The 26454-nt window shown below is 45.1% G+C and overlaps 1 protein-coding gene across 17 annotated transcripts in view; it reads right to left on the minus strand.

The window, feature by feature from the left end:
* The window catches only part of UBR4 (ubiquitin protein ligase E3 component n-recognin 4), a 1862787-nt gene that overhangs the window by 948685 nt on the left and 887648 nt on the right, over positions 1-26454 (minus strand). For all 17 annotated transcript variants that reach the window (XM_069240131.1, XM_069240143.1, XM_069240141.1 and 14 more), the window contains exons 42-43: positions 25001-25153; positions 24555-24782 (exon numbers count right to left, since the gene is read on the minus strand). In XM_069240131.1, the coding sequence (XP_069096232.1) occupies positions 24555-24782; positions 25001-25153 (381 nt within the window). The remainder of the gene's footprint in view (positions 1-24554; positions 24783-25000; positions 25154-26454) is intronic.

The raw sequence follows: 26454 nt of genomic DNA on the forward strand, positions 1-26454 counted from the left end.
TGCAGACTCGCAGGTCATTCTGTTGGATGGTGTGCGTAAACAAATCTCCCAGAGCAGGCTTTGCTCCTGACTACCCGATAGCAAAGGCTCTCACCTTTAGGGGGTCAGAAGTATGCTTGGTGGTGGCAGGCTGGCTAAAACTAGTCAGTCCGCACACTGGTAGTGGGTGCAGTTTCAGCTCTGAGGTGCCCTCTGGATGCATGTATTAATAAATCAATCACTCGATTCAGTGGGGTGTCATTACTATGAGATATTTGATAGCAAACATCCCTATCTTCAGTGAAGCCATCATGTAGCTGGGGTACTCTAGTGACCAGTGTCTAGCACATGTACTTCAAATGGCTTCTCTGTTCACTCACTATGTCTAAGAATCGGCAGAGGCATATCAAGGACATATCTGTTCTTGGATATATGTCCTCACATGCAATATAATGCACCCTGCCTTAGGGCTGTAAGGTTCTGTAGGGGTGACATACATATATTGCACGCAGTGTTAGGGGATATGGCACACATCCTGTATGTCATGTTGGGTTTTCACTTTTAGCTGCACCTAGACATGCAGCCTGCAATGGCAGTCTACTTGTGCTAGGTGAGGGGTCCCTGAGGGTGGCTCTAGGGAGTCGAGTTCTAGTTGCTGTACCCAACGTTTTGCCTGGTTTTCAGATGCAACTTTACCTGAAGAGCACTGGGTTCCTGAGAACCAGGTGCCAGTGCTCCTTCCCCAAAACTAGACACCTGATCACTTCATACCTAAGTGACCAGGCCCTTTAGCACTTCTGTAAGCCACTAGTAAATGGTACCACTGGTACCTAGTGCATGGGTACTGAAGAGGGCCCCCTCAGAACTGCAGCACCACTTGTGCCACTATGAGGGGCCCATCACCAAACTTACGCAGACTACCAATGCATACTGCGCCAAAAAGTGCTCTTACAATTGAAAACACAATATGACACACACTTGTGTGCCATGTATCCTAAAGCACTGCTTGTAATATCTGTAAGTCACACCTACAGCAGGCCTTCCAGCTCTAACACAGGGTGCATTATATTACCAGTAAGAACATATATGCTTGAGTAAATATGCGCCTACTACGTCTGTCGATTCTTCGACATAGTAAATGTGCAGGGAAGCCTTTCTAAATACATGTGCCTGAAACTGGACACTACAAGTTCCCCAGCTAAATGATTACTTCTCTGATTATAGGGATGTTTGGTGTCAAACATCTCATATTAATAAACCCTCACTGAATCCAGTGATCGATTATTACATGCACCCAGAGTTCACCTTAGAGGTGCCCCCTGAAAAACCTACTGACTGCTAGTGTGTTGACAGACTGGTCTCAACCAGTTCAGCCACCACAGACACATTTCTGACCTCTTTAGGTAAGATATTATGCTCTTGGAGACCAGGAACAAAGCCTGCTCTATGCAGAGGTGTTGACACCTCCTCCATAAAGGATGTGCATTCCAGGCAGGAAGCTTCAAAGGCCAAGCCGCCTTTTGCTATGCGACCAAAGGTCTCTCCAGATGGCAGAGATTACCACCCCTTTGTCCTAACACCACCTCTTGGCGGCAAGACAGGTGGGAAAATAAACAACATTAGGAGGTGTGCCCACATTATACCAGCCCCACTGCTAAGGTGGACTAGCCGATGTTGACCATTTTTCAGATTTCTTCATCTTGTGTTGGACAGGATTAGCATTCTAGGGTCAGGGTTATGACCACTTCCCACCAGGAATGGTCATATAGAAGGTGTAGACATCCTAAAGGTGGGCAACCCCCTGGCTGCTACCGGTCACTCCCCTTTACGGTCCTAAACTAAGTATTTAGGTGGCACCCCTGAACTTAGATTTGATAGATCAAGAGAAGGAGGACAAAGAAGAGTCACTGCCTGGCAAGAAGGGCTGAGAACATTTGGCGCGGAGCCATGCATGCTCACAACTCGCAACAATCACGACAAAGTGACTCGTCCTGCAAGCTGGAGAACTACTAAAGCCTCAGGTAGACTGCCAGTCTCCCTTGGAGTAGAGGAGCTACTTCCCTGCAGACCACAGACATCAAAAAGCAGACATAGGTTCACCGCCTTGCAGGTCCCTGGCCCGACCCAACACTACAGACAACCAGAAGGTATTGGGCTCTGGAGGACCAGATCAGCCTCCCCACCAAGTGTGAAGACACCAGGACCAACTGGAGCCATGCAGCACTAACCCCCAGGGTACCGGACGTCCTGCAGCAAGCACCAAGAGGTAGTCCAATCTGGATTCCCACTGCACCATGACCAAGCAGCCGTCAAGAGACGTCAGCGCCACTGAGACCCACTTTGAGAGTGGCCCAGCAGTCCTGATTTTTCACCTGCCAGCTGTTAGCACCTAACCACAAGCATCTTTGTGCACCAATACTGCCGCCCTCATCACTCTGCACCCAAGCTGCCCGGTCACTGAAGAACCAGCTGTGCCCCCTTGCTTTAAGGCCCCTTGCGACCCAAGCCCTCATTTGGGAGCTCTCTGACTTGTCCCCAAGTCCCACTGTACCGCCTGTTTTCAGGTGCCCCCCCCCCCCCCTTCACTGTAGCGCACCAAGCTACACCATCACCAGCACCGTGCTCCCAGTAAACCCCGGGCGCCTCCAGAACAACTGCTGGTAGTACTTTGGACCTTGGCCCTCTACAACGCCAAACCCTGAAGGTGTACCCCTGAAACAGATTGTATCTATCTTTTCCTTCCATAGGATTGCATTGTGCATAAAGGTGCACTGGTTTGAACGCTTTACTTACTTGTGAATTTTCATAAGAAAAACAGTACTTACTTGTGAACAAACTTCATGCTTTCAAAACATATATAAAAGAAGTGGAATTTTTCTAATTTCGTCTCGGATTTATTCTTTGAGTGTGTGTCTCATTTATTGCCTCCGAGTACAGCAAATGCTTAGCACTGCCCTCTCATAAGCCTAACTGCTCGCCCACACTAGCACAAAAGAGAGTGTTAGTATTATCTACTTTTGCCTCTGTAAAGAACTGGGGATCCAGTGGTCTCTCCACACGGTGTACTTCTTATTAGTGCACCATATAGAGAGCAAGCTTCCTACAGTGGCACAATACATGCTGCAGCCCTTGGGGATACTCTTTGGTACCCGTGCACTACATATAATGGGTACCATTTACTAGGGACTTATTTGAAGGGGGGGACGGGGGTGCAAAACTTATTGCCAACTAGAGTACAAATACACAGTTTTAGGGAAAGAAATCTGGCAATGGGGACCTGGTTAGCAGGAACCCAGTGTATTCTCAGTCAAAATTGCATCAATTATGACTGACTGGGTGAGCCCATCTACAAAAGTCATCGAGGTGGGGGAAGACTGACACCCCAAGCTCCAAAGGAGTGCAGTCACCACTGCAATCACTCATGAATAGATATCAAAGCAGTACTTAATGGGACAAGGGTATGGAGGGACTCAAACCAGAAAGTCCTGCAAAACCAAGGGTCGCAGGTGAGATCAAAGAGGAGCACAGCAAACTGAAATGAGATTGAGAGGTGCAGATCTAGAAGGGATGAAGACTGACGTCTTTCTAGGGCATCGGTACCCTCTCTATAGCCCCTCTGGCAAAACAGGCTTGCCCTTTCTCGCTCAGTAAGGACAAGCATCTCTTCACCAGTCATTGGGAAGACGTAAAGTGCAGCAGGGGCAAAGGGAAAGTAAGGCATAGGGTTTGCAATTAAGTTGAAAGACCCTAATGTCCAAGGTGATCAGTTACAAATGAATTGGTAGATTCTGCCTCCCACTGTGTGGCTGTGACCCTGTAAAGGTACATTAAAGAGGTTTGGCAGTTGGGGCTGCAGATGGGCAGTGGGGGGATGAGGGTGATGGATTAAGCAGCACACTGACATTGGCTGTGGGCATCACAGACTCTTCCACTGCACTGGTGGGTTCTCTGTTTAGGTGGAACATGATGACAGTAAGGGAAGTCTCACCCAAAGTCACAAAATGAAACGTTGGAATTGCTGATGGTGAGGCTGGGTAGAAAGGCACAGAGATTAAGTAGTATCCCGACTCTCCTTGACACATTCAAGGGCAGAGTCACCCTTCTTCCCAAATTGTCAAATCCTTTTAATGACATGTACATCAGGGAGGACTGGACATCACCTGAAAACACAGTAGACTGTAATCATGCACAGCGGCAAATGGAAACACAGCAGAGATGGTGGTATCCAAGCAACAATAAATATTGAACTTGGCCGCATCACAACCATCCTAAATGGCCTAACAAAGAACAAGGCAAAGGTCTCCAGAACACCGGGGAGAATTTCTGCCACTGTGTCCCAAAGGGCATGAGAGTAATGACCCAACAAAAAGCTATCACTGATTTAAGACATGGCCAAACTTGCGGAGAGAAAGACACTTTCCAATACACTTTCTTTGATTCCCTGTCAGGGATAGATATAGGAAAATTGTTTGAGTTGATCACACTAGCGGAAGCATGCACCCCAATGCTCTCTGGAGAGGGACAGGCTGGGAAGTCTGGAGGACGACAGTGGCACCTGGCAATTTGATGGTTAACTGGAGAGCTGGTGCAAGGCTTAGCCCAAACCCCCAGAAAGGTATTCATTAAGGACTCAATGAAGCAGAGGACAGTCTCGGAAGCAGTCTGGCTATGCTGCAAGACTTCAGTCAGGATGTTCGATTTGGTGGAGGTCAATGAAATCAAAACTCACGGTAAGAGGAAGATTCTCCAGCGGCTGGACCAGGAGGAGAGAGACAAGCGCTATTTCTGGGAAAGTATCAAATACACTAGCCTCTCCCAAGTCACTGCACCACTTGTCATAACAACAGAGCTGAGCAAACCTATCACCCCGATCATAAAAGTTACTGGAGTTCATTCCCATTCCGAAAAGGGAGAGTAAAGAATGTTGTCTGCCTTGTGATAAAGAAAGCGCAGAAACCTTGGTTGGATTCAGTTGTGACACTGGTTGAAGTCAGACTAGCATCGGAGAGGACAAGTGGGGGCCCAGTGTAAGAGGTGAAGTGCATCGGCATTGATGTGCATAGTCATGAAAGTCACGTCACAGTCGAGGGCAGAAGTGGCTGAGACCGTCCAGCTGTCACTGAGCGTGAACCCACCTGCAGTAATCAAGGTGAAAGGCCTCTGTTCCGCAGGGCCCGAAGACGCACCAGAGGAAGCAGGTAGGGATACGAAGAGCTGGAGCATGCCTGTGCAGAACTCTAACCTGGCACGTGCATCAGAAAGCCCCAGAACCACTGGTTGTGCAGGAACCAGCAGTGGAATCAGCTGGCTTAATACTAGTCTTAGCGGGTGACACCCCTTGAACATTGGAATTTTGGAGCGAAACTGAAAAAAGGGTGCTCTGAGAGATTAGAGCAGCTCACGATCAATGTCTGGAGGTGCAGAAATAAAGGAACTGACGTTGTGCTTATATAGGCTGTGCAAGTCATTTCTGGAGTGTAACTGTCAGTGCAGTCACCTTCTGGCATGCAAAACCAACGTTTTCAGATAATGTCTGATGCCTGGAGAGTATTTAAACTGTGAGAAATCTGTGGCTAGAAGTCTATTGTGTGCACTTGTAAGGGCATCAAAAAACAGTGATGGAGGGAATGCTTGAATTAATCTCAGCCACTGGCGATCAATCAGGCTGCATTCCAATCCATAGTTTTTCACATACCATGCCACCTTAGATTGGACCCAGCCATATACAAATCAGTCTTGATCCTCCTCCTCATAAGAATAGTTGAACTAGAACTGCCACAAGAGGTCCTCTCTGAACCGGAATACAAGCAACCCAGGATGGGTTTAACTCTTACAGGCTCATCAACAAGGTATAGCTTGATTTCAATCGCACAGTGAGCACAACACCCACATCTGAGCATACCCATCATACTTTGGGCATTAAAAATCAAAGTGATAGAGAGAATGCTTGAACTATTCTCAGCCACTGGCCTGACTTGGCCAGGCAGTTTGGGCTGGATCTTCCCATTATTGGCAGGATCAAGGCAAATCCGTGTACGGATGGGTCCAAACTGAGGTGCCATGGTGGGTGAAAAAAATATGGTGTTGTGATGCAGCCCCAGTGGAGTTGATTTTTGATACTGAATGGGAAAATATGATGTTGATAGTGACAAATGTCTCATCACTACACACAAGTATAGTCCATAAAGATGGTGTTTGGGCGTTATCTGAGAACAAGACCTATAAGATTCTGTAGACATAAGATATTGCTAAATATGATTGAGTACTGTTTGAAAATATATATTTTGAAGGGGTAGTTTTTCGATAACAAGGGACATTGATGGGAGCCATTCAAATCTGCATATGGGTTGGTGGGAGAAACAGGTGGTCAATAAATAATTAGAATTGTGGACTTCACAGAATGTTATGGATGAGGTTCAAAGATCTTTTAATTATTATCTGGAAGGGTGAAATGGATAAAGTATATGTTTGTGGTGGCTATTACTGTGAATGAACTGAATTTATCATTTACCAGTATAATCAATAGAGTCTCAAAATTCACCCATCAGGATGAATTAGGTAGGAATGTAAAAAAAAGTTCACAAAACAATTGAGATAAGGTGGGATGTATTATCACGTACCATACTGTCCATACTGTCCATCATTCAGTAAGAAAAGTAATGAATAGCACTGGCATTGAATGAAAGTGGTCCACTGACTGAAAATTGGATCTACAAGAAACCTTTAATCACATACAAAAGGGACAGATTGTTTAGAGATAGGCTTGTTAAGAATGATATTAGAGTGGGATAAAGTTTTGAATTTATCATTTACCAGTATAAACAGTGCTACAGGAAGTGCATTTCTTGATGTAAAATTGGGTGTGGAGAAAGGTACATTAACATCTACTTTATACAGAAAGACGGCTGCAGGCAATAGCACATTGCATGCAAATTTTCAAACAAAATATACCCTATTGAGAATATCTTAGGGCTAGGAGAATTTGCAATGCTAAGGACACTCGTGAAGATGCTGAAAAGGACTTAACCACCAGGTTTAGGCAGAAGGGCTTCAGTGAAGGCATACTTGAAGCAGCGCAAAATAGAGCCTCAACATCAGGATGTATTTGCTAGGAATAAAAAAAAGAAGTTCACAAAATATTTGAGATAAGGTGAGATGTATTACCATGTACCATATTGCCCATCTATCAGCAACAAAAGTAATGAATAAACAATGGCATTCAACGAAAGTGGTCCACTGATTCGAACTCAGATCTCCAAGAAACCTTTAATCACATACAGAAGAACCAGATTGTTTAGAGATAGGCTTGCTAAGAATTGTATGAGTGGGGTAAAGTTTTGGTTAAGCTTAGGAAGCGATTTACCAAATGCAATAAATGCAAGGCATGGGGGAATGCTACCTCCACAAGAGCCCGATTCGGGAAGGAAATCAGGGTTAGAACAAATTTAACATGCATGTGTGAATTAGTAATTTATGTTTTAAAATGTATGTGTATTAAAATGTATATAGGCAGCACTATATTGCCAGTGCATAAAATGATATTATAACACCTTAGGGCCATGAAGAACCGGAAAGAAAGCCACCCAGTAGCTAGACATTTTTAGAAAGAACACTGTGGTGATATTAATCAAATTAGATATATATGACAATAGACAGTGATCCTACAACTCCTAAAGGTGGAAATAGAGAGCTACGCAGCTTGGAATCTAGGTACTTTTAAAAACTATATTCATAAGTCCCAAGAGGTTTAAATATAGATGAGGAACTACATGTGCATATCTAGCTGATTCACTAGGTGATTAGTAAAGTTGAAATGTATATGTTACAATGAGTTATTATAAGTGTTAGGAATTGTATGGAAAACGTCAATTACCCAGTAGACATCTGTTTGTGGCATGTAGTGCTGCAGATTTACATGCTTTGCATAAGTCCGGCATCTAGTGTTGGAATCAAACTGTTAAAAGTTGTTTTTCTTCGAAGAAGCTTTTTCGAGTCACAAGATCGGATGACTCCTCTCGGTGATAGTGCGCATGGGCATAGAGTCCGTTAGCTTGTTTTCCCGCAGGAGGGTGGAGTAAGGAGTGAAGAAATGTATATGTACATATATAACAGTAAGAATAGAATATGTCCATGCAATGTATATTGAAAATGTCACTTACCCAGTGTACATCTGTTCGTGGCATTAGTCGCTGCAGATTCACATGTTGAGCACAGTCCGCTGCCTGGTGTTGGGCTCGGAGTATTACAAGTTGTTTTTCTTCGAAGAAGTCTTTTTTGGTCACGGGACCGAAGGACTCCTCCCTCTTCGGCTCCATTGCGCATGGGCGTCGACTCCATCTTTACATAAAGAAAATACTACAACGGCTACAGGCTTCTGGGGAGGAGGGAAGGCGCATGTGAATCTGAAGCACAATATGCCACGAACAGATATCTACTGGGTAAGTGACATTTCCCGTTCAATGGCATGTGCAGCCACAGATACATATGCTTTACATAGACTGAAAAGTAGTCCCCTCCTAAAATAAGCAGTGCCTAGCCTGTAGGAGTCGGAGTAGTTTGAAACAGTGATTTAAGTACTGCTTCACCAACATTTACTTGTTGGCAAGGTAGTGCACATCTACACAGTAGTGTTTAGTAAATGTGTGTGGTGTTGACCATGTGGCTGCTTTGCATGTCTGCCATTGATCTATTTCATAAGAATGCCATTGAAGCTCCTTTCCTTCTAGTAGAATGTGCTTTAGGAGTTACTAATATTTGCCTTTTAGCTTTAAGATAGCAAGTTTGAATACACTTTACTATCCATCTGGCTAATCCCTGTTTTGGAATAGGATTACCCTTATGAGGCTGCTGAAAAGCCACAAAAAGGTTTTTAGATTTTCTGAAATATTTTGTTCTGTCTACATAATACATTAGAGTTCTTTTGACATCAAGAGTGTGAAGAGCTCATTCAGCAACTGAATCCGGCTGTGGAAAGAAGACTGGCAATTACACTGAGTGATTTATGTGAAATCACTTTGGGTAGGAATTTTGTATTTGTCCTAAGTACTATTTTGTGTTTGTGAATTTGGAAGAAAGGTTCTCCTAAACTGAATGCTTGAATTTCACTAACTCTCCTTAAGGAAGTAACTGTTACTAGGAAAGCTACTTTCCATTACAGAAACTGAAGAATGCAGGAATACATGGGTTCAAATGGTGGACCCATAACCCTTGTGAGCACAATGTTAAGATTCCAGGCAGGAGCTGGTGGAGCTCTAGGTGGAATAACTCTTTTAAGGCCTTCCATGAAAGCTTTTATGACAGGAATTCTAAACAGAAAAGTATGCTGTCTGTTTTGGAGGTAGGCTGATATTACTGTTAAATGAATTTCAATAGATTAATAAGCAAGATTTGCTTTTTGTAAATGAAGCAAATAACAGACAATATCTTGTACTGATGCTTTAAGTAGATCAATATTTTTGAGATGACAGTAATATACAAAATGTTTCCACTTCGCTGCACACCACTGTCTAGTTGTCGGTTTATGCGCTACTTTTAGAATGGCCATACATTCTGATGAAGCTGTAGATATCCAAACTATGACTTCAGGAGCCAAATCGCTAGGTTGAGCATACTGGGATTGGGATGCCCGATCCGACCTTTGCTTTGAGTCAACAGGCCTGGTCTGCTTGTGATGTGGTACAACAGATAGATCCAACAGTGTTGTGTACCAGTGTTGACCTGCCCACATGGGAGCTATGAGTATCATAGTGAGGAAGGTGTGACAGATCTTGTTGACCAGGAATGGAATTAGTGGGAGAGGGGGAAAGTGTAAGCAAATATCCCTGACCAATTGATCCAAAGAGCATTTCCCTTGGATCGAGGGTGTGGGTACCTGGATGTGAAGTTTGAGCATTTCGCGTTTTCGCTTGTTGCAAAGAGGTCTTTGTGTGGTGTTCCCCACATGCGAAAATACTGTTGAATCATTTGTGGGTACATTTCCCATTTGTGTATTTGTTGCTGCGTCCTGATTAAGAGGTCCACTAGTTGGCTGTATATCCCTGGTATATACTCTGATAGTAGTTGAATGCAATAGTGAATCGCCCATTTTCGCATTGTCTGTGCTAGAAGGGACAATTGACGTGTGTTCCCTCCCCCGTGTTTTTGCCGATAATACATTATTGTAATGTTGTCTTTCCTTATGAACACTGTTTTGTGAGTGATCTATGGCGGGAATGTTTTGAGTGCTAAGAACACTGCTAGCAATTCCAAGTGGTTTTTGTGGTAAGTTTGTTGGATTGAGTCCCATTCTCCCTGTACAGTAAGATTGTTGAGATGGGCTCCCCAACCTGTCAATGATGCATCGTGGGGAACTATGGTCTGTGGCACAGGGTCATGAAACAGCTGCCCTTTTGGTGAGCTGGTGTGATTTCACTATTGCAGAGAGTTGTACGTTTGGCAGTCCAACAACACTAGATCGTGAAGTTGACCCTCTGCCTGAGACAACTGTTGTGAGAGACACTATTGTAGGTCTCATGTTTAGACGTGCATTGGGAACTATTGCTATGCACGATGCCAACATTCCCAAAAGTTTCATGATAAACCTTACTGTGTAAGATTGATTGTATTGTAGCTGCGATATGAGATTGTGGAAAGCTTGAATTCTCTGTCGGTTTGGGTAAGCTAATGCAGGATTTCCGAGTTTTGGTTTACCTACTCACCAAGTTTAGAGTAAAACCCTCGAACCATTTGGGTAGGGTGAGTGCAAAATTTTTCATGAGAGCTAAACTGGGAAAAGATTAATTATTAACCCCTGTCCCCCACCCCATTTGTTTTCATTTCTTCCTGTGGACATATCTTCAAGATACTTGGCATGTAGAATTTAACAAATTTCATCACGTGTCAGTTCGTGCAAATCCATCCACAGGGTTTAAACATATAGGCAAATCAAAAATGGCCTATTATGCCTTTCCAATTAAAGTTGCGTCTCAAACATAACGGTTGCTTTTGCGGTTCTAATTTTAATAAAGGTGCACTGGCAACACACAGGACATTATTCAGGGTTAGGACTATGAAAGGAGATTTAATAAAATCCTGTTCTCCAGCACTGGTATTTTTCATACTTTGACGTGCTTATACTTGAAAAAGCAGTAACTCATGTTAAAATGGCAACAAGTTAAACAACAACAGTGTTTATTCAAAGCAAATCCACCTAATTTGAACCTCAAACTTCAGCCATTGAGGTGGAAGTGCTGAGCTCTCTACTCCCCATTTAGGCCACCACAGCTCAGACTGGGAAGTAGAATAACCACAGAAAGTGAGCCTCTGACGGGGGAATATGTATAGCAGAATGTAAATCCACTGAACCAGAACCTTAGGTACAGGTAAGTAACTAACATTCTCCAGCACTGAATCTTTCATAAATTCTTATTCTTCAATCAGAAAGAAAACAGTACATAAACTTGGAAGAAAATAGGAAGCAGGCTCTTTACTGAACTAGGTCACACAAAACTGATCGATCCAGAGATCAGTTACTGCATTAAGATCCGGGAAATAGCACTTGGTGAAAGAATGTTTCTTTCTATGTGGCAGCACGGCAGATATCTTGTAACACAGACCAGTGGAGGCATATTTGTTGTGATTGTGCTTCTTGTGGAAAGCACCTTCACTTTTCTTGAAGTGAGCACTTTGCTCTACTGTGAGCAAAGGTAATGCAAGCTGATATCAAACCAGCAATCCCTCTTTGGACAATGGACAGCCTCTGCCTGAGTGTCAGAAAGAAAAAAATACTCAGATTTTTCTAAACAAACACTGATGTTGGACCAAGGCTATTTTAACATTGTTTATTGATATTTAAAGTTATCCGGGGCCCCAGACTGTGAAAGGGAATGGTTCTAGCATGTGAATGTATGAAAGATCCAATGCTGAAGAAAGTCAGACACTACCTTACTGCTGGGACAAAAGTCTAGTGCAGCACTTAGACAAGCTGAGCTGAGCAGCTCTGCCCTTGAATATTTCTGGACATCCATGTGCATTTCCCCCAAGGAAGTCGCCTGAGGAGCTCCTTTTAAGAATTTTGTCAATGTTAAAAAAGCAAAAAAAAACATGGACTTTGATGCCACAAGTACACTAGACAAAGATGATGTAGCAATCTTGCTATCATATGTCTGCCCTGCCCTCCCACATATGAGTGTCAATTCAGGTAGATGAAGGGCTAGTTGGTGAGTTCCAGTCACCCAACTAAAAAAGAGTAATGGCATCCTAACCAAAAAAAGACAACAAAACAAGGATCCCCATCCAAGGTAGACCATAACGTACTTCCAAATCCTTCAGTCATGATGTGTAAATCAGTGGTGACAGGACTGACAGGCACAGTTCAAGAGTTATCAAAACCAGTTAAGGATCCAACTGGAGAGATGCAGATGTAATAGGATGGGCACTACCTATGAAGTTTCCAAACAGTACCCATATCTAGGGTGCGCATATGTCCACAACTGTCGGTCATGACCTCAATGCTTCTGATGACTAAGTGAAAATAAGCTGAAGAACGGTGCATGCTTCTGAAGCATTGGTTCAAACTGTTTCAGGACAGCTTTCCCCAGCTAGAAACAGACTCCCCAGTTCTGCTTAAAAAAATATGTCTTTGCAACTCTGTCATGGGAAATTATTGTCTTCAACTCAGCTTCTCAGCTGAAACTACGTGGATGGTGTTTCATGTGGCCTCTGTTCACCAAAGCATCTTACTCACAGATTTTTCAAAACGCTGAGCTCTGTGCTTATCTCACCAGCATAGGAGCAGCTTTTCTCCATGCAGTGGGTCTTTTTTGAAAGTCAGTTTATTTTCTCTTGACAGGACACTGCAACAAGGTTTGATGAACAGACCAGGTTTGTCCCCAGTCTATGAAAGAACTACAACCAGGCATAGGTCCAGTTGCCACAAGGCATTTACTCACTGTTAGTGCAGAGTCCCTTGGATGCTCAAATGGTGTACAAATTAAAGGGGGCAGAAGTCCTATATTTATGGCATTTTCGTTGGATCAGGCTTCCATTAAGGCACCAAAGTAAAGCATATCTTACTTTAGCAAGTCCTAGAGAAGAGTATCTTCCTCTAATCTTTCAAAGGATAAAGTACAAGGTCTAACCACTCTGAAACTATTCAAGTGTAGATGTGGGATGCCCTTCAGACAAAATCTAGTAGAAAGAGCCTATAGCTCAGACAGAAAAATACAAAGACAAGGAGGAATGAGTTTCCAGGAAAACACATTTAATCATATTCACAAGTGGACAAAATCAAACCTAGCAAGGAGACCCACCACTTTGAGCAGCAGCAACATAGTATCACAAATAGTCACCACCATTTATACACTTACAGTGTGAAAAACGTATAAGTAACATGTATAAACGTAGACACACATGCTGTAGGAAGTTGGCTCTGTATTTACTATCTTAAACTGAGAGATAGTGTGCACAGAGTCCAAGGCTTCCCCTTAAGAGGTTGATAGTGGCAAAATTAGATAATACTAATGCTTTATTTTGTGGTAGTGTGGCCGACCAGTAGGCTTATCAGAGGGTAGTGTTAAGCCTTTGTTGTACACACACAGGCAATAAGTGACTCAAAGACTTGACTCCAGGCCAATAGCTTTTTATATAGAAAAATATTCTTTTGTTCATTTATTTTAGAACCACAAGATTCATAATTCAAGTAAGTACATACATTGTAAGGTACTTGGCATAGGTAAATATGGAACTTTGAATTAAAACAATGTGCATAGTTTTGGCAATAATGGCAATAAGCTACTTTAAAAGTGGACACTGCAAAAATCAACAGGTCCTGGGGGAGATAAGTCTTGGTTAGTTTCTCAGGTAAGTAAAGCACCTACAAGTTCAGTCTCCTGGGCATAGGCAGCCCACCGTTGGGGGTTCAAGGCAACCTCAAACATTCAACACCAGCAACACTGGGCTGGTCAGGTTCAGAGGGCAAAGTAGGGTCCAAATATCATAGGCGCCTATGGAAAATAGGGGTGCTCCTGTCACAGTCTGCTAGCAGGTAAGTAACTACGTCCTTGGGGAGCAGACCAGGGGGGTTTTGTAGAGCACTGGGGGGGGGGGGGGGGGGTTCACAAACGGGCACACAAAATATACCCTCAGCGGCACAGGGGTGGCCGGGTGCAGTGTGCAAAGTAGGTGTCAGGTTGTAGATAGAAATCAACCTGGAGATGGGGGTGGGGGGTCACTCTGGCAATGCAGGCAGGGAACGGGGGGAGTCTCGGGCCAGCCAGCGACTGGGCAAGGACAAGGCCCGCCTGCTGGTCACTTCTGCACCAGTAGTTGGTTTCTCTTGGGCCTGGGGGCTGCGGGTGCAGTGTTTCTTCCAGGCATCTGGCTCCTTTGTTACCGGGCAGTCGCGGTCAGGGAGAGCCTTCGGATTCTCTCTGCAGGCGTCGCTGTGGGGGTGCAGGGAAGTCATCTCAGGGTGTCCACGTCATGGGAGTCGCCTGGGGGTCTCCTCTGCAGTGCTGGTTCTTCTGGACATGAGCTGGGGGCGTCAGGTGCAGAGTATTGGGGACTCACACTTCCGGAGTGAGGCTGAAGTCCCTTTAAAGATGGTTGTATCTTGGTTTCTTGGACAGAACCGCTGTCCACTGGAGTTTCTTGGTCCTTTGGTTGCAGGGCAGTCCACAGAGGTCACAGGCTCCGCTGGATGAGTCGCTGTGCAGGTTCTTGGAGTCTAGAGACAGGCCAGTAGGGCTGGGGCCAAGGCAGTTGTCTCAGTCGTCTCGGTGGGGCTTTCAGGTTAGCAGTCCTCCTTGTAGGTCGTCAGGAATCTGATTTCCTGGGGGTCAGTTTTGCCCCTAAGTACTCAATTTAGGGGTGTGTTTAGGTCTGGGGGGCAGTAGCCAATCGATACTGTCCTGGAGGGTGGCTACACCCTCTTTGTGCCTCCTCCCTGTGGGGAGCGGGGGTACATCCCTAGTCCTATTGGGGGGAATCCTCCAAAACAAGATGGAGGATTTCCTAAGGTAGGGGTCACCTCAGCTCAGGACACCTTAGGGGCTGTCCTGACTGGAGGGTGACTCCTCCTTGTTTTTCTCATTAACTCCTCCGGACCTAACAACAAAAGTGGGGTTTGTGTCCGGAGGGGCGGGCATCTCCACTAGCTGGAGTGTCCTGGGGCACTGTAACACCAAGCTTGAGCCTTTGAGGCTCACCTCACCACCAGGTGCTACAGTTCCTGCACGGGGCGGTGTGAAGCCAGCTCATAACCTTGGAGCACCTTCACTCAGAATGGGTGCATGCTATAGGTGTTACACTGTCAGCACAGCTATGCTCCACTGGAAAACTGCATAGTAAAAATGTATACCAACTCCAATATACTTGCTGGAGTTGATAAACATAGGGTAGGCCTGGAAAAACAAATAGGGCTTTACGAAATCATGAACAGGGCCTTTTGAAACAACATTAGTGCAGGAAGTAAAGAAAGGTCTAGCTTACCAAGGGTGTGTGTAAAGGGGAGAGAAGCAAGGAGGTATGGTTTTTTACCTGTAATCCCAGTTCTGTCTTTGGGGAAACTCCATTGATAATAATAAGCTTTTGAGCAGTTCCACTCAATTGCGGGAATCCTAGAGCACTTCTCTACAGAATATAGTCTTAAATGTAGCTGTTTGCCTTTCTTTAGGAAGGCCTGTAAAAACGCTTAACATAATATGCCGCCTAGGAAATAAGCTAAAGTGAAGTCTTCAGATTGTATTTAGAAAAGAGTCAAAGCACTTAGATAAATGTATAATTTGAGGTAAATGCTTTACAAAACAGCTCAAATCTCTTTCACAAACCCTTTTCTGTAAAAGTAAAAGACAAAGGATAGCAGGACAGTGTAGCACCATAGGCTGCTATTATGTGAGTTTAAATCAGTGACTGACTTCAAAGAAAAAAAGAGACCACCAGTATCCCACATCATGCTCAGCAGGAGGCAGTTGCCTCTGTTCTTTTTGATGAATTGTAATTGGTAGTTAAGTCGAATAATTTCCTCTATCTTCATTGGGGAGGAGGGAGGGTGCCCTATGACTTCAATGGAGAGTCCCCTAAGAGAACTGGAATTACAAGAAAGAAACCATACCTTCTCTCTGGGAGGATCTCAATTGGCGGTCAACCACTTGAATAGAATAGCAAGCCCATTCCTACCAATCGCAGTGGAAAAAACAGAGGAGTGAAGATAGTATTGGATTAAGCAAATACATTTCCGATGAAGGCTTGTCCTACTTGAACATCTGCTACGGCATCCGAAACCAAACAGTGGTGTTTGGTCAATGTGTGAACAGATCTCCATGTGGCCACTTTACAGATCTCAGCAATAGGGACATTTCTCATCAAAGCGGCTGTAGCTGCTTTGCCCATAGCAGAATGAGCCTCACGTCTAGCCAACAATCATTTGTTAGCTTTTGGGCAACATAAAAGTATGCTGAATACTATCCAGTGAGAGAATGATTAATTAGCAGTGGCTAATTTTGTATAGACAGATCATAATCAACAATAAGTTGGTCCGATCTGCGCATGTCGCAGATCTCATCTAGCTAAAACTTCAAGACCAGCCTTACATTTAGGGAATTGATAGCTCTTTCAGCTGGGGGTGGAGGATTCTGAAAGACGGTTGATAAAGAAATTGTCTGACATGAAAATCAGATATAACCTTGGGGAGGAATTTCGGGGGATTTCTCATAACTACCTTATTAGAGTGGAAAACTGTATAATGTTTGTTAGAACAGAACGCTTGCATTTCCCTAACCCCCAGAGCTGATGTGATTGCTATGAGGAAAGCCGTTTTCCATGAGAGATGTTGCAGGGATGGCTTATGAAATGGTTTGAAAGGATCCTGCATGAGACGTGAAAAGACTTAAGCAACCAGAAAGGACGCCTGATTGGAGGGAAAACCTTCTTCAACCCTTCTAAAAAAATCCTTGATTACTGGGATTTTGAAAAAAGGTTTGTGAAGGACATTTTCTGTAGGCAGTAAGAGCCGCCAAGTGAACCTTTATGGAAAAGAATTGCAAGCCAGATTTTGCCAAGTTTAGGAGGTAGGTTACAATGACGTTTTCCTGGAAATGTTCTTGGAAAAACACTAGGTGCAAAATCTCTTCTACCTGAAGGCATATACTGAACGGATTTACACGGTTTAGACTCTTTGAGAATGTCCATGCAGTCTTGTGGCAGGTTCAAGTGTCCATACTGCGCTAGTTTTGGAGCTAAGCTGCCAAATTCAAGGAGGAGAGACGGTGGGCAATCTGGCCTCCGAACTTCATTAGCAGGTCTGGTATGCATGGCAGCTTGAGATGTGGATGCTGTGACTAGTGAAGAAGGTCCATGGACCACCACTGACATGACCATCCAGGGCCAATCAAGATGAGCTTGGCTCTTGAGTACGACAGCTTAAGGAGGAATGAGGGAATCAAAGGAAATTGGGGGAGGGGGGATAGTACAGAAATTTGCCTGACCAGCTGATCCACAGGGCACTGCCCAGAGTCCCTGGTTGGAAGTACCTTAAGGCAAAGTCTTGGCATTTTCTGTCTTCTGCTGTGGCAACAGGTCGATGTGCGGTGAGACCCATAGCTTATAGATGTCTTCCACAATGTCGTCGTGAAGGATCCATTTGTGGTTTTCTTGCAGAACTCTGAGGGCGTCGGCCTGCACATTTTATACAAGTGGTAAGTGAGTAGCTGTGATCTGCGGGTCTCTGGCTAGAAGCCATTTTCAAATTGCTTGAGCTTCATGGGATAAGATTCTGGACCTTGTCCCCTCCCTTCTTATTTAGGTAGTACATGGTGGTTGTATTGTCTGCCTGAAAAAGCAGAGATTGGGTCTCGAATGACAGTCCACCTAGCCCTAAAATGTTTTCACCTGTCTGGAGAACGAGGAGATTGATGTTATTTGTTCTCTCACAAACCATGTACCTAGAATTTGGAGATGATCCATGTGTGCTCACCAACATAGTAGCAATATATCTGTCACAATGGTCTGAGAGGGAACCTCTTGATGAAATGGAATCCCTTGAATAATGTTGGCTGTAGAGCACCATTTCAGAAACCGTTTTGCATGCAGGAGAGAGTGATACCGCCCCCCCCCCCCCCCAGCACCCCCTCCCCCCCCAGTTGTCTGCTGCTTGGTCTCACTGGTCCCCAAGACATTTCTGAAGGGGATGCATGTGAAGGCGTGTGTTTGGAGTGAGGAAGACACATAAGGCCATAGAGCCTCACCGTGGGATAGCTTTCATTAGAGACTGATATTTCCAGGGGATTGATGAGCATCTCTCCCACAAAGGACACACTCTTGCCTTGAAAGTGTCAATGGTAGCCCCGAAATTCTGCACAGTCTGAACCGGAGTAGAAATTGACATGTAGTTGATGTGAAGGCCCAACTGTTGTAGGACCTTGAATCTCCAGTTGTATTGCCTCTGAGCTTCTTGTGAAGTTGAAGCCTTTGTCAACTAATCATCCTGATAAGGGTAGATGAAGATTCGGTGCCATGCACTTCAAGAAAGTTCTGGGAGCTAACTTTAAGCGAAATACGAGAACCTGGTATTGATAGTGGTTGTGCCCCACTACAAACTTCAAGAATGTGCAGTGTTTCTTGGCAATGGGTACATGAAAGTATGTGTCTTGAGGGTGTATGGAGCAGAGTTAATCCCCCCCCTGGTTTAGTTTGGGATAGATCTGATGCAATGCCAGCATCACAAATTTTCCTCTTTAAATCCATTTGTTGGCTATTTTTAAGTCGAGAATGGGCCTGAATTCATTCATGTTTATTTCCGTCACCAGAAATTATCTGTTGTAGATGTCTGTACCTCGTTTGTGGGGAACGACCTCTACCACATGATTCTCCAGTAAGATGTTGACTTTCTCCTGCAGCTTGCTTCGATGTTGACTGGATGGTCTTGGTGAAATGGTCGGGGTGGGCTGGTTGTAGGAAAGAACCGTTTTTTGGCATGGTTAGCCCCCACCTTTTTCCTAGTTTCTGATGTGGCTTTGACGGTTAGTGCACTGGGTCCCAGCTAACCAGGTCCCCAGTGCCAGATCTCTTTATCCAAAACTGCACATTTGTTTTGCACAATTAACAAACTCTTCAGCTACCAGAGTAAGTCCTACTAAATGGTACCCCTGGTGCCTGGGGTACTAAGTAAGGTCTCTGAGGGCTGCAGCACCAATTGTGCCACCGTTAGGGACCACTCAACTAACTCACAGTGCTGCCATCGCAGGCTGCGTGTGTTGGTGCAGGATAAATTGAACTGCAAATACCAGGTGTGAATAACACCTAAGGCTGGGTGCATCCATGCACGTGAGGGCATATATGCATGAGCAGATATGGCCCGCTGTGTCTATCAATTCTGAGACATAGTAAGTGCACAGGGAAGCCATTTTAAATGCATGTGCTGAACACTGATCATTATGAGTCCCTTCAGCTACATGATGGCTTCTCTGGATCGTAGGATGTTTGGTATCAACCATCATAGAATAATAAACCCTTACTGACGCCGGTGAGGGATTTAATAATGAATGCACACAAAAGGCACCTTAGAGGTGCCCCCTGAAAACCTACCCAGCTACTGGAATTTTCACTGGCTGGCACAAACCAGTGCAGCCACCCTAGAATGAGTTCTGCCCCCCTGAGAGGAAGGCCAACACTCTGGGAGGCCGAGAACAAATGCCTGCTCTGGGCGGAGGTGATAAAGCCTCGTCCAGAGCAAGATGGACCTTCGAGGGCAGGGGAACTTCAACATGCAACAAAGGTCTCTCAGATGGCGGAGATGAGACTCCACTGTCGTGATCTCACTTTCGGCAGCAGCAGAGGCAGGAAAGTTAGTTTAATTAGGAGGAGTACCCATTTCATCCCAGTCTCACCCCTAAGGTGGAGGAGCTGAAGTGGACACTACTTTTCAAATTCCTCCATCTTGCTTGGAAGGAATTAGGCCCCTAGTGGAAGGGTGTAGTCACTCTAAAGGTGGTCAGTCCATTGACTACCACCTGGCACTCCCTCTAACACCCCTATACTAAGTATTTAGGTGACACCCCTGACCCCTGGAACTCCGATCCTGACAACCTATTAATAGGACAAAGAAGAGTCGACCCCTGCACAAGAGGAGGAAGTAGCAGCAGCAGCAGCAGCAGCTGACCTGGAACCAGCCCTTCCAGCCTGCTAACCTCATTGAACTCTGCACAAATAGACTTGTCCTGCAGCTTCAAGAAACTCAAGAAGCCTGCCTGCCTTCTAAAAAGACTTACTCCAGTGAGCAGCTGGGCCTGCTCCGCAACAAAGTATCCAACAAGGACTCAGCAGCCTGGAGACCCAACACCTGAAGTGATCTCTGCATCAGACTACCTCCACCCAGTGAGAAGCCCACCACTGGGGGGGGGGGGGGGAGGAGCATTTGAGGTTCACCGTCAAGTGCTGCTGCTCCTGCAAGGGGGTGGGGGGAGGTGTGAGGCAACTCCCACCAGAGCAGGCTTTGGCTCCCAAATCCAGGGAGCACAAAAGGCTCTCACTCTATGGGGTCAGAAACTTGTCTGGTGGCGACAGGCTGGCACAGACCAGTCAGCCATACACTAAAGAGTTGGGTGAATTTCAGGGGGCATCTCTAAGATGCCCTCTGTGTGCATTTTACAATAAATCCAACACCGGCATCAGAGTGGGGTGATTGAGTTGGGAAGTTTGATACCAAACTTCCCAGCATTCAGTGGAGCCCTCATGGAGATGTGGAGGTGGTAATGACAAACTCCCAGCTCATGTACTCAATATGGATACACTGCACTTACAAGGTTTAAGAATGGACAGATACTGTAGGGGCATAATGCTCATGCAGCTATGCCCTCACCTGTGGTGTAAACTGTGGTGTAGTGCACCCTGCCTTAGGGCTGTCAGGCCTGCTAGAGGGGTAACTTACCTATGCCACAGGTAGTGGTTTGTGGGCATGGCACCCAGGGAGGGATGCCAGGTCAACTTTACCTTTTTCTCCCCACCAGCACACACAACCTAAAATGGCAGTGTGCATGTGTTTAGTGAGGGGTCCTTGAGGGTGGCACAATAGATGCTGCAGCCCTTAGGGACCCTCCCTGGCCACAGGGCCCTAGGTACCTCTGGTACCTTTTACAACGGACTTAGCTGTGTGCCAGAGGTATGCCAATTGTGGAAACAATGGTACAGTTTAGGGAAAGAACACATGTGCTGGGGCCTGCTTATTGGCATCAGATACCAGGCAAAATGTGTAATAGAGTCTGTGTGTGGGTGTAAGAGTGTGGGTGTAAGGGTGGGTGGGGGTGTGGATGTGTGCGTATGTGGGTGGATGTGTGTGTGTGTGTGTGTGTGTGTGTGTGTGTGTGTGTGTGTGTGTGTGTGTGTGTGTGTGGGGGGGATGGGTGTGTGTGTGTGTGTGGGGGGGATGGGTGTGTGTGTGTGGGGGGGATGGGTGTGTGTGGGGGGGGATGGGTGTGTGTGTGTATGGGGGGGATGGGTGTGTGTGTGTTTGGGGGTATTGGGTGGGTGGGTGTCCTACGTTCCTATTGACCAGTGAAATGGGTTCCCTGTTCACTCACTATGTCTAAGAATCGAAAAAGACACATGCAGATATGCCCTCATATGTAATATAATGCATCCTGCCTTAGGGCTGTAAGATCAGCTGTAGGAGTGACTTACATATACAGCCTACATTGTTAGGGGACATGGCACACAGGATGTGTGCCTCATCAGGTTTTCACTTTTAGCTACACCAAGACACGGAGCCTGCAAAAGCAGACTGCATGTCCTAGGTGAGGGGTCCTTGAAGGTGGCACAATACATGCTGCAGCCCTTAGTGACCTTCTTTGGTATGCATGCCCTAGGTACCATTACAAGGGGATTATAGGGGGTGGGGGGAGGGGGGCAAAGGTACTGTCAACAAGAGAACAACTGCACAGTTTTAGGGAAAGATCTGGCACAGTCGATCTGCTTAGCAGGAACCCAGTGTACTTTCAGTCAAAACTGCATCGAATACCAGGCAAAACGTGGGGTGGACCATGTCAAAAAGAAGCACTTTCCTACACTGCCGAAGAGGGTGCAACTTAAAAAAAAAAAAAAAAAAAGCTTTGGAATCCTTTGTTGAAATTCTAATTTGATGGTTTAGGCGAGCCAAGAATGCTTATCAAGGCTATCCCATGACAATATTCATGAGCCACCAGTAAGGAGGAATCTGGTGCGACACTGATGACTTGGTTGGATACCATTAGGCACTCATTAACTACTTCCAGGAGGTCTTCCCTTCTGTCTCTTGGAAGATCGTCCACTAGTTGTTGGACAGAGTACCACAGAACTATGATATCTACGCAGGAGGGCAGTAGCACTGAATGTTTTCATGGTGGTTGTGGCCATGTTGCAAACCTTGCAGCCCACAGAAACCTGTTTTTTACTCTCCTTATCAGGAGTTACTGAAGAAGGAAGTGGTAGCGGGAGGCTTCTTGGCTGCTAGTATGACTACCAAGTCAGGAGGTGGATCATATAAACGAAAAAGAGGATCTTCCACGGAAGGCCTGTATTTTTTCTGTAGCCTCGAAAGAGCAGTCGTCTTTGAAGCTGGGGTCAGAAAAAGATCCACTGCTGGTTGAAACAGTCCTTCCAATGGAAGCAGTGGTCTTAAAGCTGGCCGCTAGTGGAGTGTTTCAAATATAACGTGGTAGGTATGGGAACTGACATTGGTATATTCAGTTATGCTGCCCCTCTCTCCAGGACCTCCTGAAAGGTGGTGATGTCCACTGGAGCGATGCAAGGAGGTGGAGATTCCAACAATATCAGTGAATTTCATCCTGTAGATGAAGAAGAGGATGTGTGTCTTGAGCGTTGTCTAGAGGTGGCACGTGTGGTTGTTTGTGACCGTCATCTGTGGTTTCTTGGTCAGAGCAACGGGAAAAAAAATGTGCTGTGACCAGTGGTACAATCTGGAGTGCAATCTAGGCCTCTGAGGTTCTACAGGTAGAGGAACTGGTTCGGGAGGAGTGGAGGGAGTTGGAGACGGAGGAGGCGGAGGCAGAGGAAGCAGTGGAGTACAAGGTGGAGGAGGCAAGGGATAGAGCGGTAGCACTACTGGCAAAGAGGGGGAGAACTTAATCTGATGAAGAATATATTCACCTCATTTTTTCTGTCCTCAATGTCCAGATGGATTTTGACATCGACCTCAGCCGATGCTTCGACATCGATCTGATCCTCTACTAATTTCCTTCTACACTAGACTATTCCTCGGGGTTGATGGATCTTGCCGTCCTCACGTCAAACTCCTTGATGTCGTTCTCACAGCAGAAGTCAACGGTGTATTAGGCGGTCTACCTTGCCTCGAAATCTATCTGTGACTCTTTCTCAATGCCAAACCAGCTTTTGAGATAGAGCAAGTTCGTGCCGTACCTGGTCTCTATGTTAACCCCCTCGAGTTTGACATAGAAAGATGACATTTGATGGCTGTAACTCATTTTCTGGGCACTCCACATCCCTCTGAGGCAGATTTAAGAAACCTGGTAGAGGACTGATCCTCTCCTCGCTCTGCGGTTTCACCTTGAGACTGGACTTTGTCCGCACCGCACCTCCGTGCCATGAATGTAAATTCTCTGTCTCAGAGGGTGCGACACTAAAACGTCTTGCGGTGTTAGCACTGCTCCGGAACATGATTAGATGGAAGACCAAGTATACAGACATTGTGAGGGCCTAAATTCGACCTTTCTCCCACAAGCAGGGCACTTGTCAAACAGAGAAGGCATAATAAATGACAAAATGCCTCAAATGTTTCTCAGAAAAAACGTACAAAAGGGAGAGAATAATAAAAAAAATGCGAGTGAATCAATTCAACCAAAACTAACAGGTGAATTTTGAGGGGAAAAAAGCCTAAAAGGCCGAGCTAAGATCTCCAGGATCCTGTCACCAGGTGCCAGAAAATAGAATTGAGGCAAATGCCACTTGCTGAGCATCATACTGGTAGTCTCTGCATCTTTAAAGGCAAAGTTACTGTTTTAAAGCTACATAATAGCAGCCTACGGGGCCACACTGTCATGCTACCCTTCCATTTCTTACTTTGAAAGGAAAGGTATTGTGAAGGAGATTTGAACTGTTTTGTAAAGTATTGACCTCGTATTATACGTATATTTATATAAGTGATTTGGCCTTTTTTAAAGTACAATCTGAAGAACTTCACCACTATTGCCTCTTTCCCAGGCAGCATATCATATTCTTGCTTAAGTGTTTTTACAGGCCTTCCAGAAGGAAGGCAAATGTCTACACTTAAGATATTCTGTAAAGAAGTGCTCTGGGATTCCTGCACGTGAGCGGAAATATTCAAATGCTTATGACTATCAATGGAGATTCTGCAAGAGAGGGGGAGACATGTCAGGTGCTGAGAACTGGATTTTGGGTGAATAGAGAAAGATGGTGAATAGAGTAAAGAAGGCAAAAGGTGAGAAAAAGTGGAGCATGAGGGCAACTCGAGAGTCTCTTCAGGACAAATGAAAGGTAGTTTAGGGACTATGAAGCTTGAATTGGAGAAATTTAGAGTGTTTTTTCAGTGATGGAGAAATTACTCATGAACAAGGGACAAAAAGTCTTACCTTAAGGTCCTCATGACTGACTTCCAGTACATTGGTTACATAGAAAGGCCCATGCTGAGCGCTGCTGGATTCCTCCATGAGCTGTGTGTACACATAGCCAGCAGAAGACATGATAACAATGATGTTTTTCCCCTCCTCGTTGAAAAGAAAAGCAACATCTCGGATCTTCGAGCTTGGCAGCAGAAAGTAAAATGTGGGGCTTAGGGCATCTGTTGAAAGGTTGTAAACCTGAAATAATGCAAACTGAGTAAACACTTGAGAAGGGAGGAGAAAATATGTATTCACAAAAAAAGTGGCTGAAACTGAAAATTGGAGACAATATCAACATTGGGCACCAAACAGAGGGGATAACTGCCATTAGGAGACCAGCATTCAAAAGCACACCATAAACAAATGCAGCCAATGAAAATTGCCTATTATCACACCAATTAATCTAAGAAACCTACCTTGACAAAGTCAGCAGTGACTATAGCCAGTTCAGTCTGGGATCCTGGGAGCCATACTGCTTTGATGATGAAGTTTCCTGTGGCCAGCTGAGGGTGTAGCACCAAGTGGTCAGAGACTGAACCAGAGCTACTGAATGTCAGAACATGACAGTCCTAGAAAGAAAAATCAATGACAAAAGGAGTTAAAATAATTCAAACTGTCATACTACCACTGTCAATAAGTATCAACCAAATGTTTAGATGGCACTGTCAAGGTCAATTATGTTGGCAATCCGACTTTGCAAAGGAAATACAGCAAGCGAAAAACTAAGAAGCACTTTAAAGGGTGAGGGAAATAAGAACAGTTAAGACCATTGTGCAGGCCTCAATACAGATTGTGAAATACCAATTCCTGTGTCTAACAACCACCTTCACTTCACAACTATGCCATCTCTTTATTATCTTCAATCAACTTCTTAATCTTCCTTCTATTGAACTCCTATTTCAGAGTTCTTTGTCTACCCCAAACGTTGCTATATGCTTGTGTAGGAAAGTGCCACTGTCGGCCTTTTACCCCCCACTTTTTGCCTGATGTGGATGCCAACTCTGAAAGTGTGCTGGGATCCTGCTAACCAGGCCCCAGCACCAGTATTCTTTCCCAAAATCTGTACCTTTGTTTCCACGAGTGGCACAACCCTGGCACCCAGTTAAGTCCCTTGTAAAAGGTACCCATTGTACCAAGGGCCCTGTGGCCAGTGAAGGTCCCCAAGGTCTGCAGCATGTATTATGCCACCCTAGAGGACTCCCCACCAAGCACATGTACACTGCCTTGCAGCTTGTGTGTGCTGATGGGGAGAAAAAGGCAAAGTCGACATGGCATCCCTCTCAGAGTGCTATGCCCACAAACCACTGCCTGTGGCACAGGTAAGTCACCCATTGAGTAGGCCTTACATCTTTAAGGCAGGGTGCACTATACCCCAGGTGAGGGCATGGTTGCATGAGCAATATGCCCCTACAGTGTTGAAGTCCATTCTTAGACATTGTAAGTGCAGTGCAGCCGTATAGAGTATATGGTCTGGGAGTTTGTCATTACAAACTCAACAGCTCCATAATGGCTTCACTGAATAAAGGGAAGTATGGTATCAAACTTGTCAGCACAATAAACTCACACTTATGACCGTGTGGGATTTACTGAAAAATGCACACAGAGGGCATCTTAGAGATGCCCCCATATGTTAGCCAAACTGCTAATGTAGGACTGACCAGTTTGTGCCAGTCTACCACTTTGACACTTTTTTATTCACGGAGGCAGAGCTGGTAAAGAAACATTTCCTTTCAGCAGCCAAATTTTGCTCGACAACTATAGCAACTAAGCCAACATTTAAAAAAAAAAAAAGGCACATTATAGCTATCGGATTTCATGTGTGAACGCAGAATAGAGGCAATGGGTGAAAACGCCCAGGGGTAGTTGACAA

The sequence above is a fragment of the Pleurodeles waltl genome, chromosome 6 (assembly GCF_031143425.1).
Source record: "Pleurodeles waltl isolate 20211129_DDA chromosome 6, aPleWal1.hap1.20221129, whole genome shotgun sequence".
Classification (NCBI taxonomy): Eukaryota; Metazoa; Chordata; class Amphibia; order Caudata; family Salamandridae; genus Pleurodeles; species Pleurodeles waltl.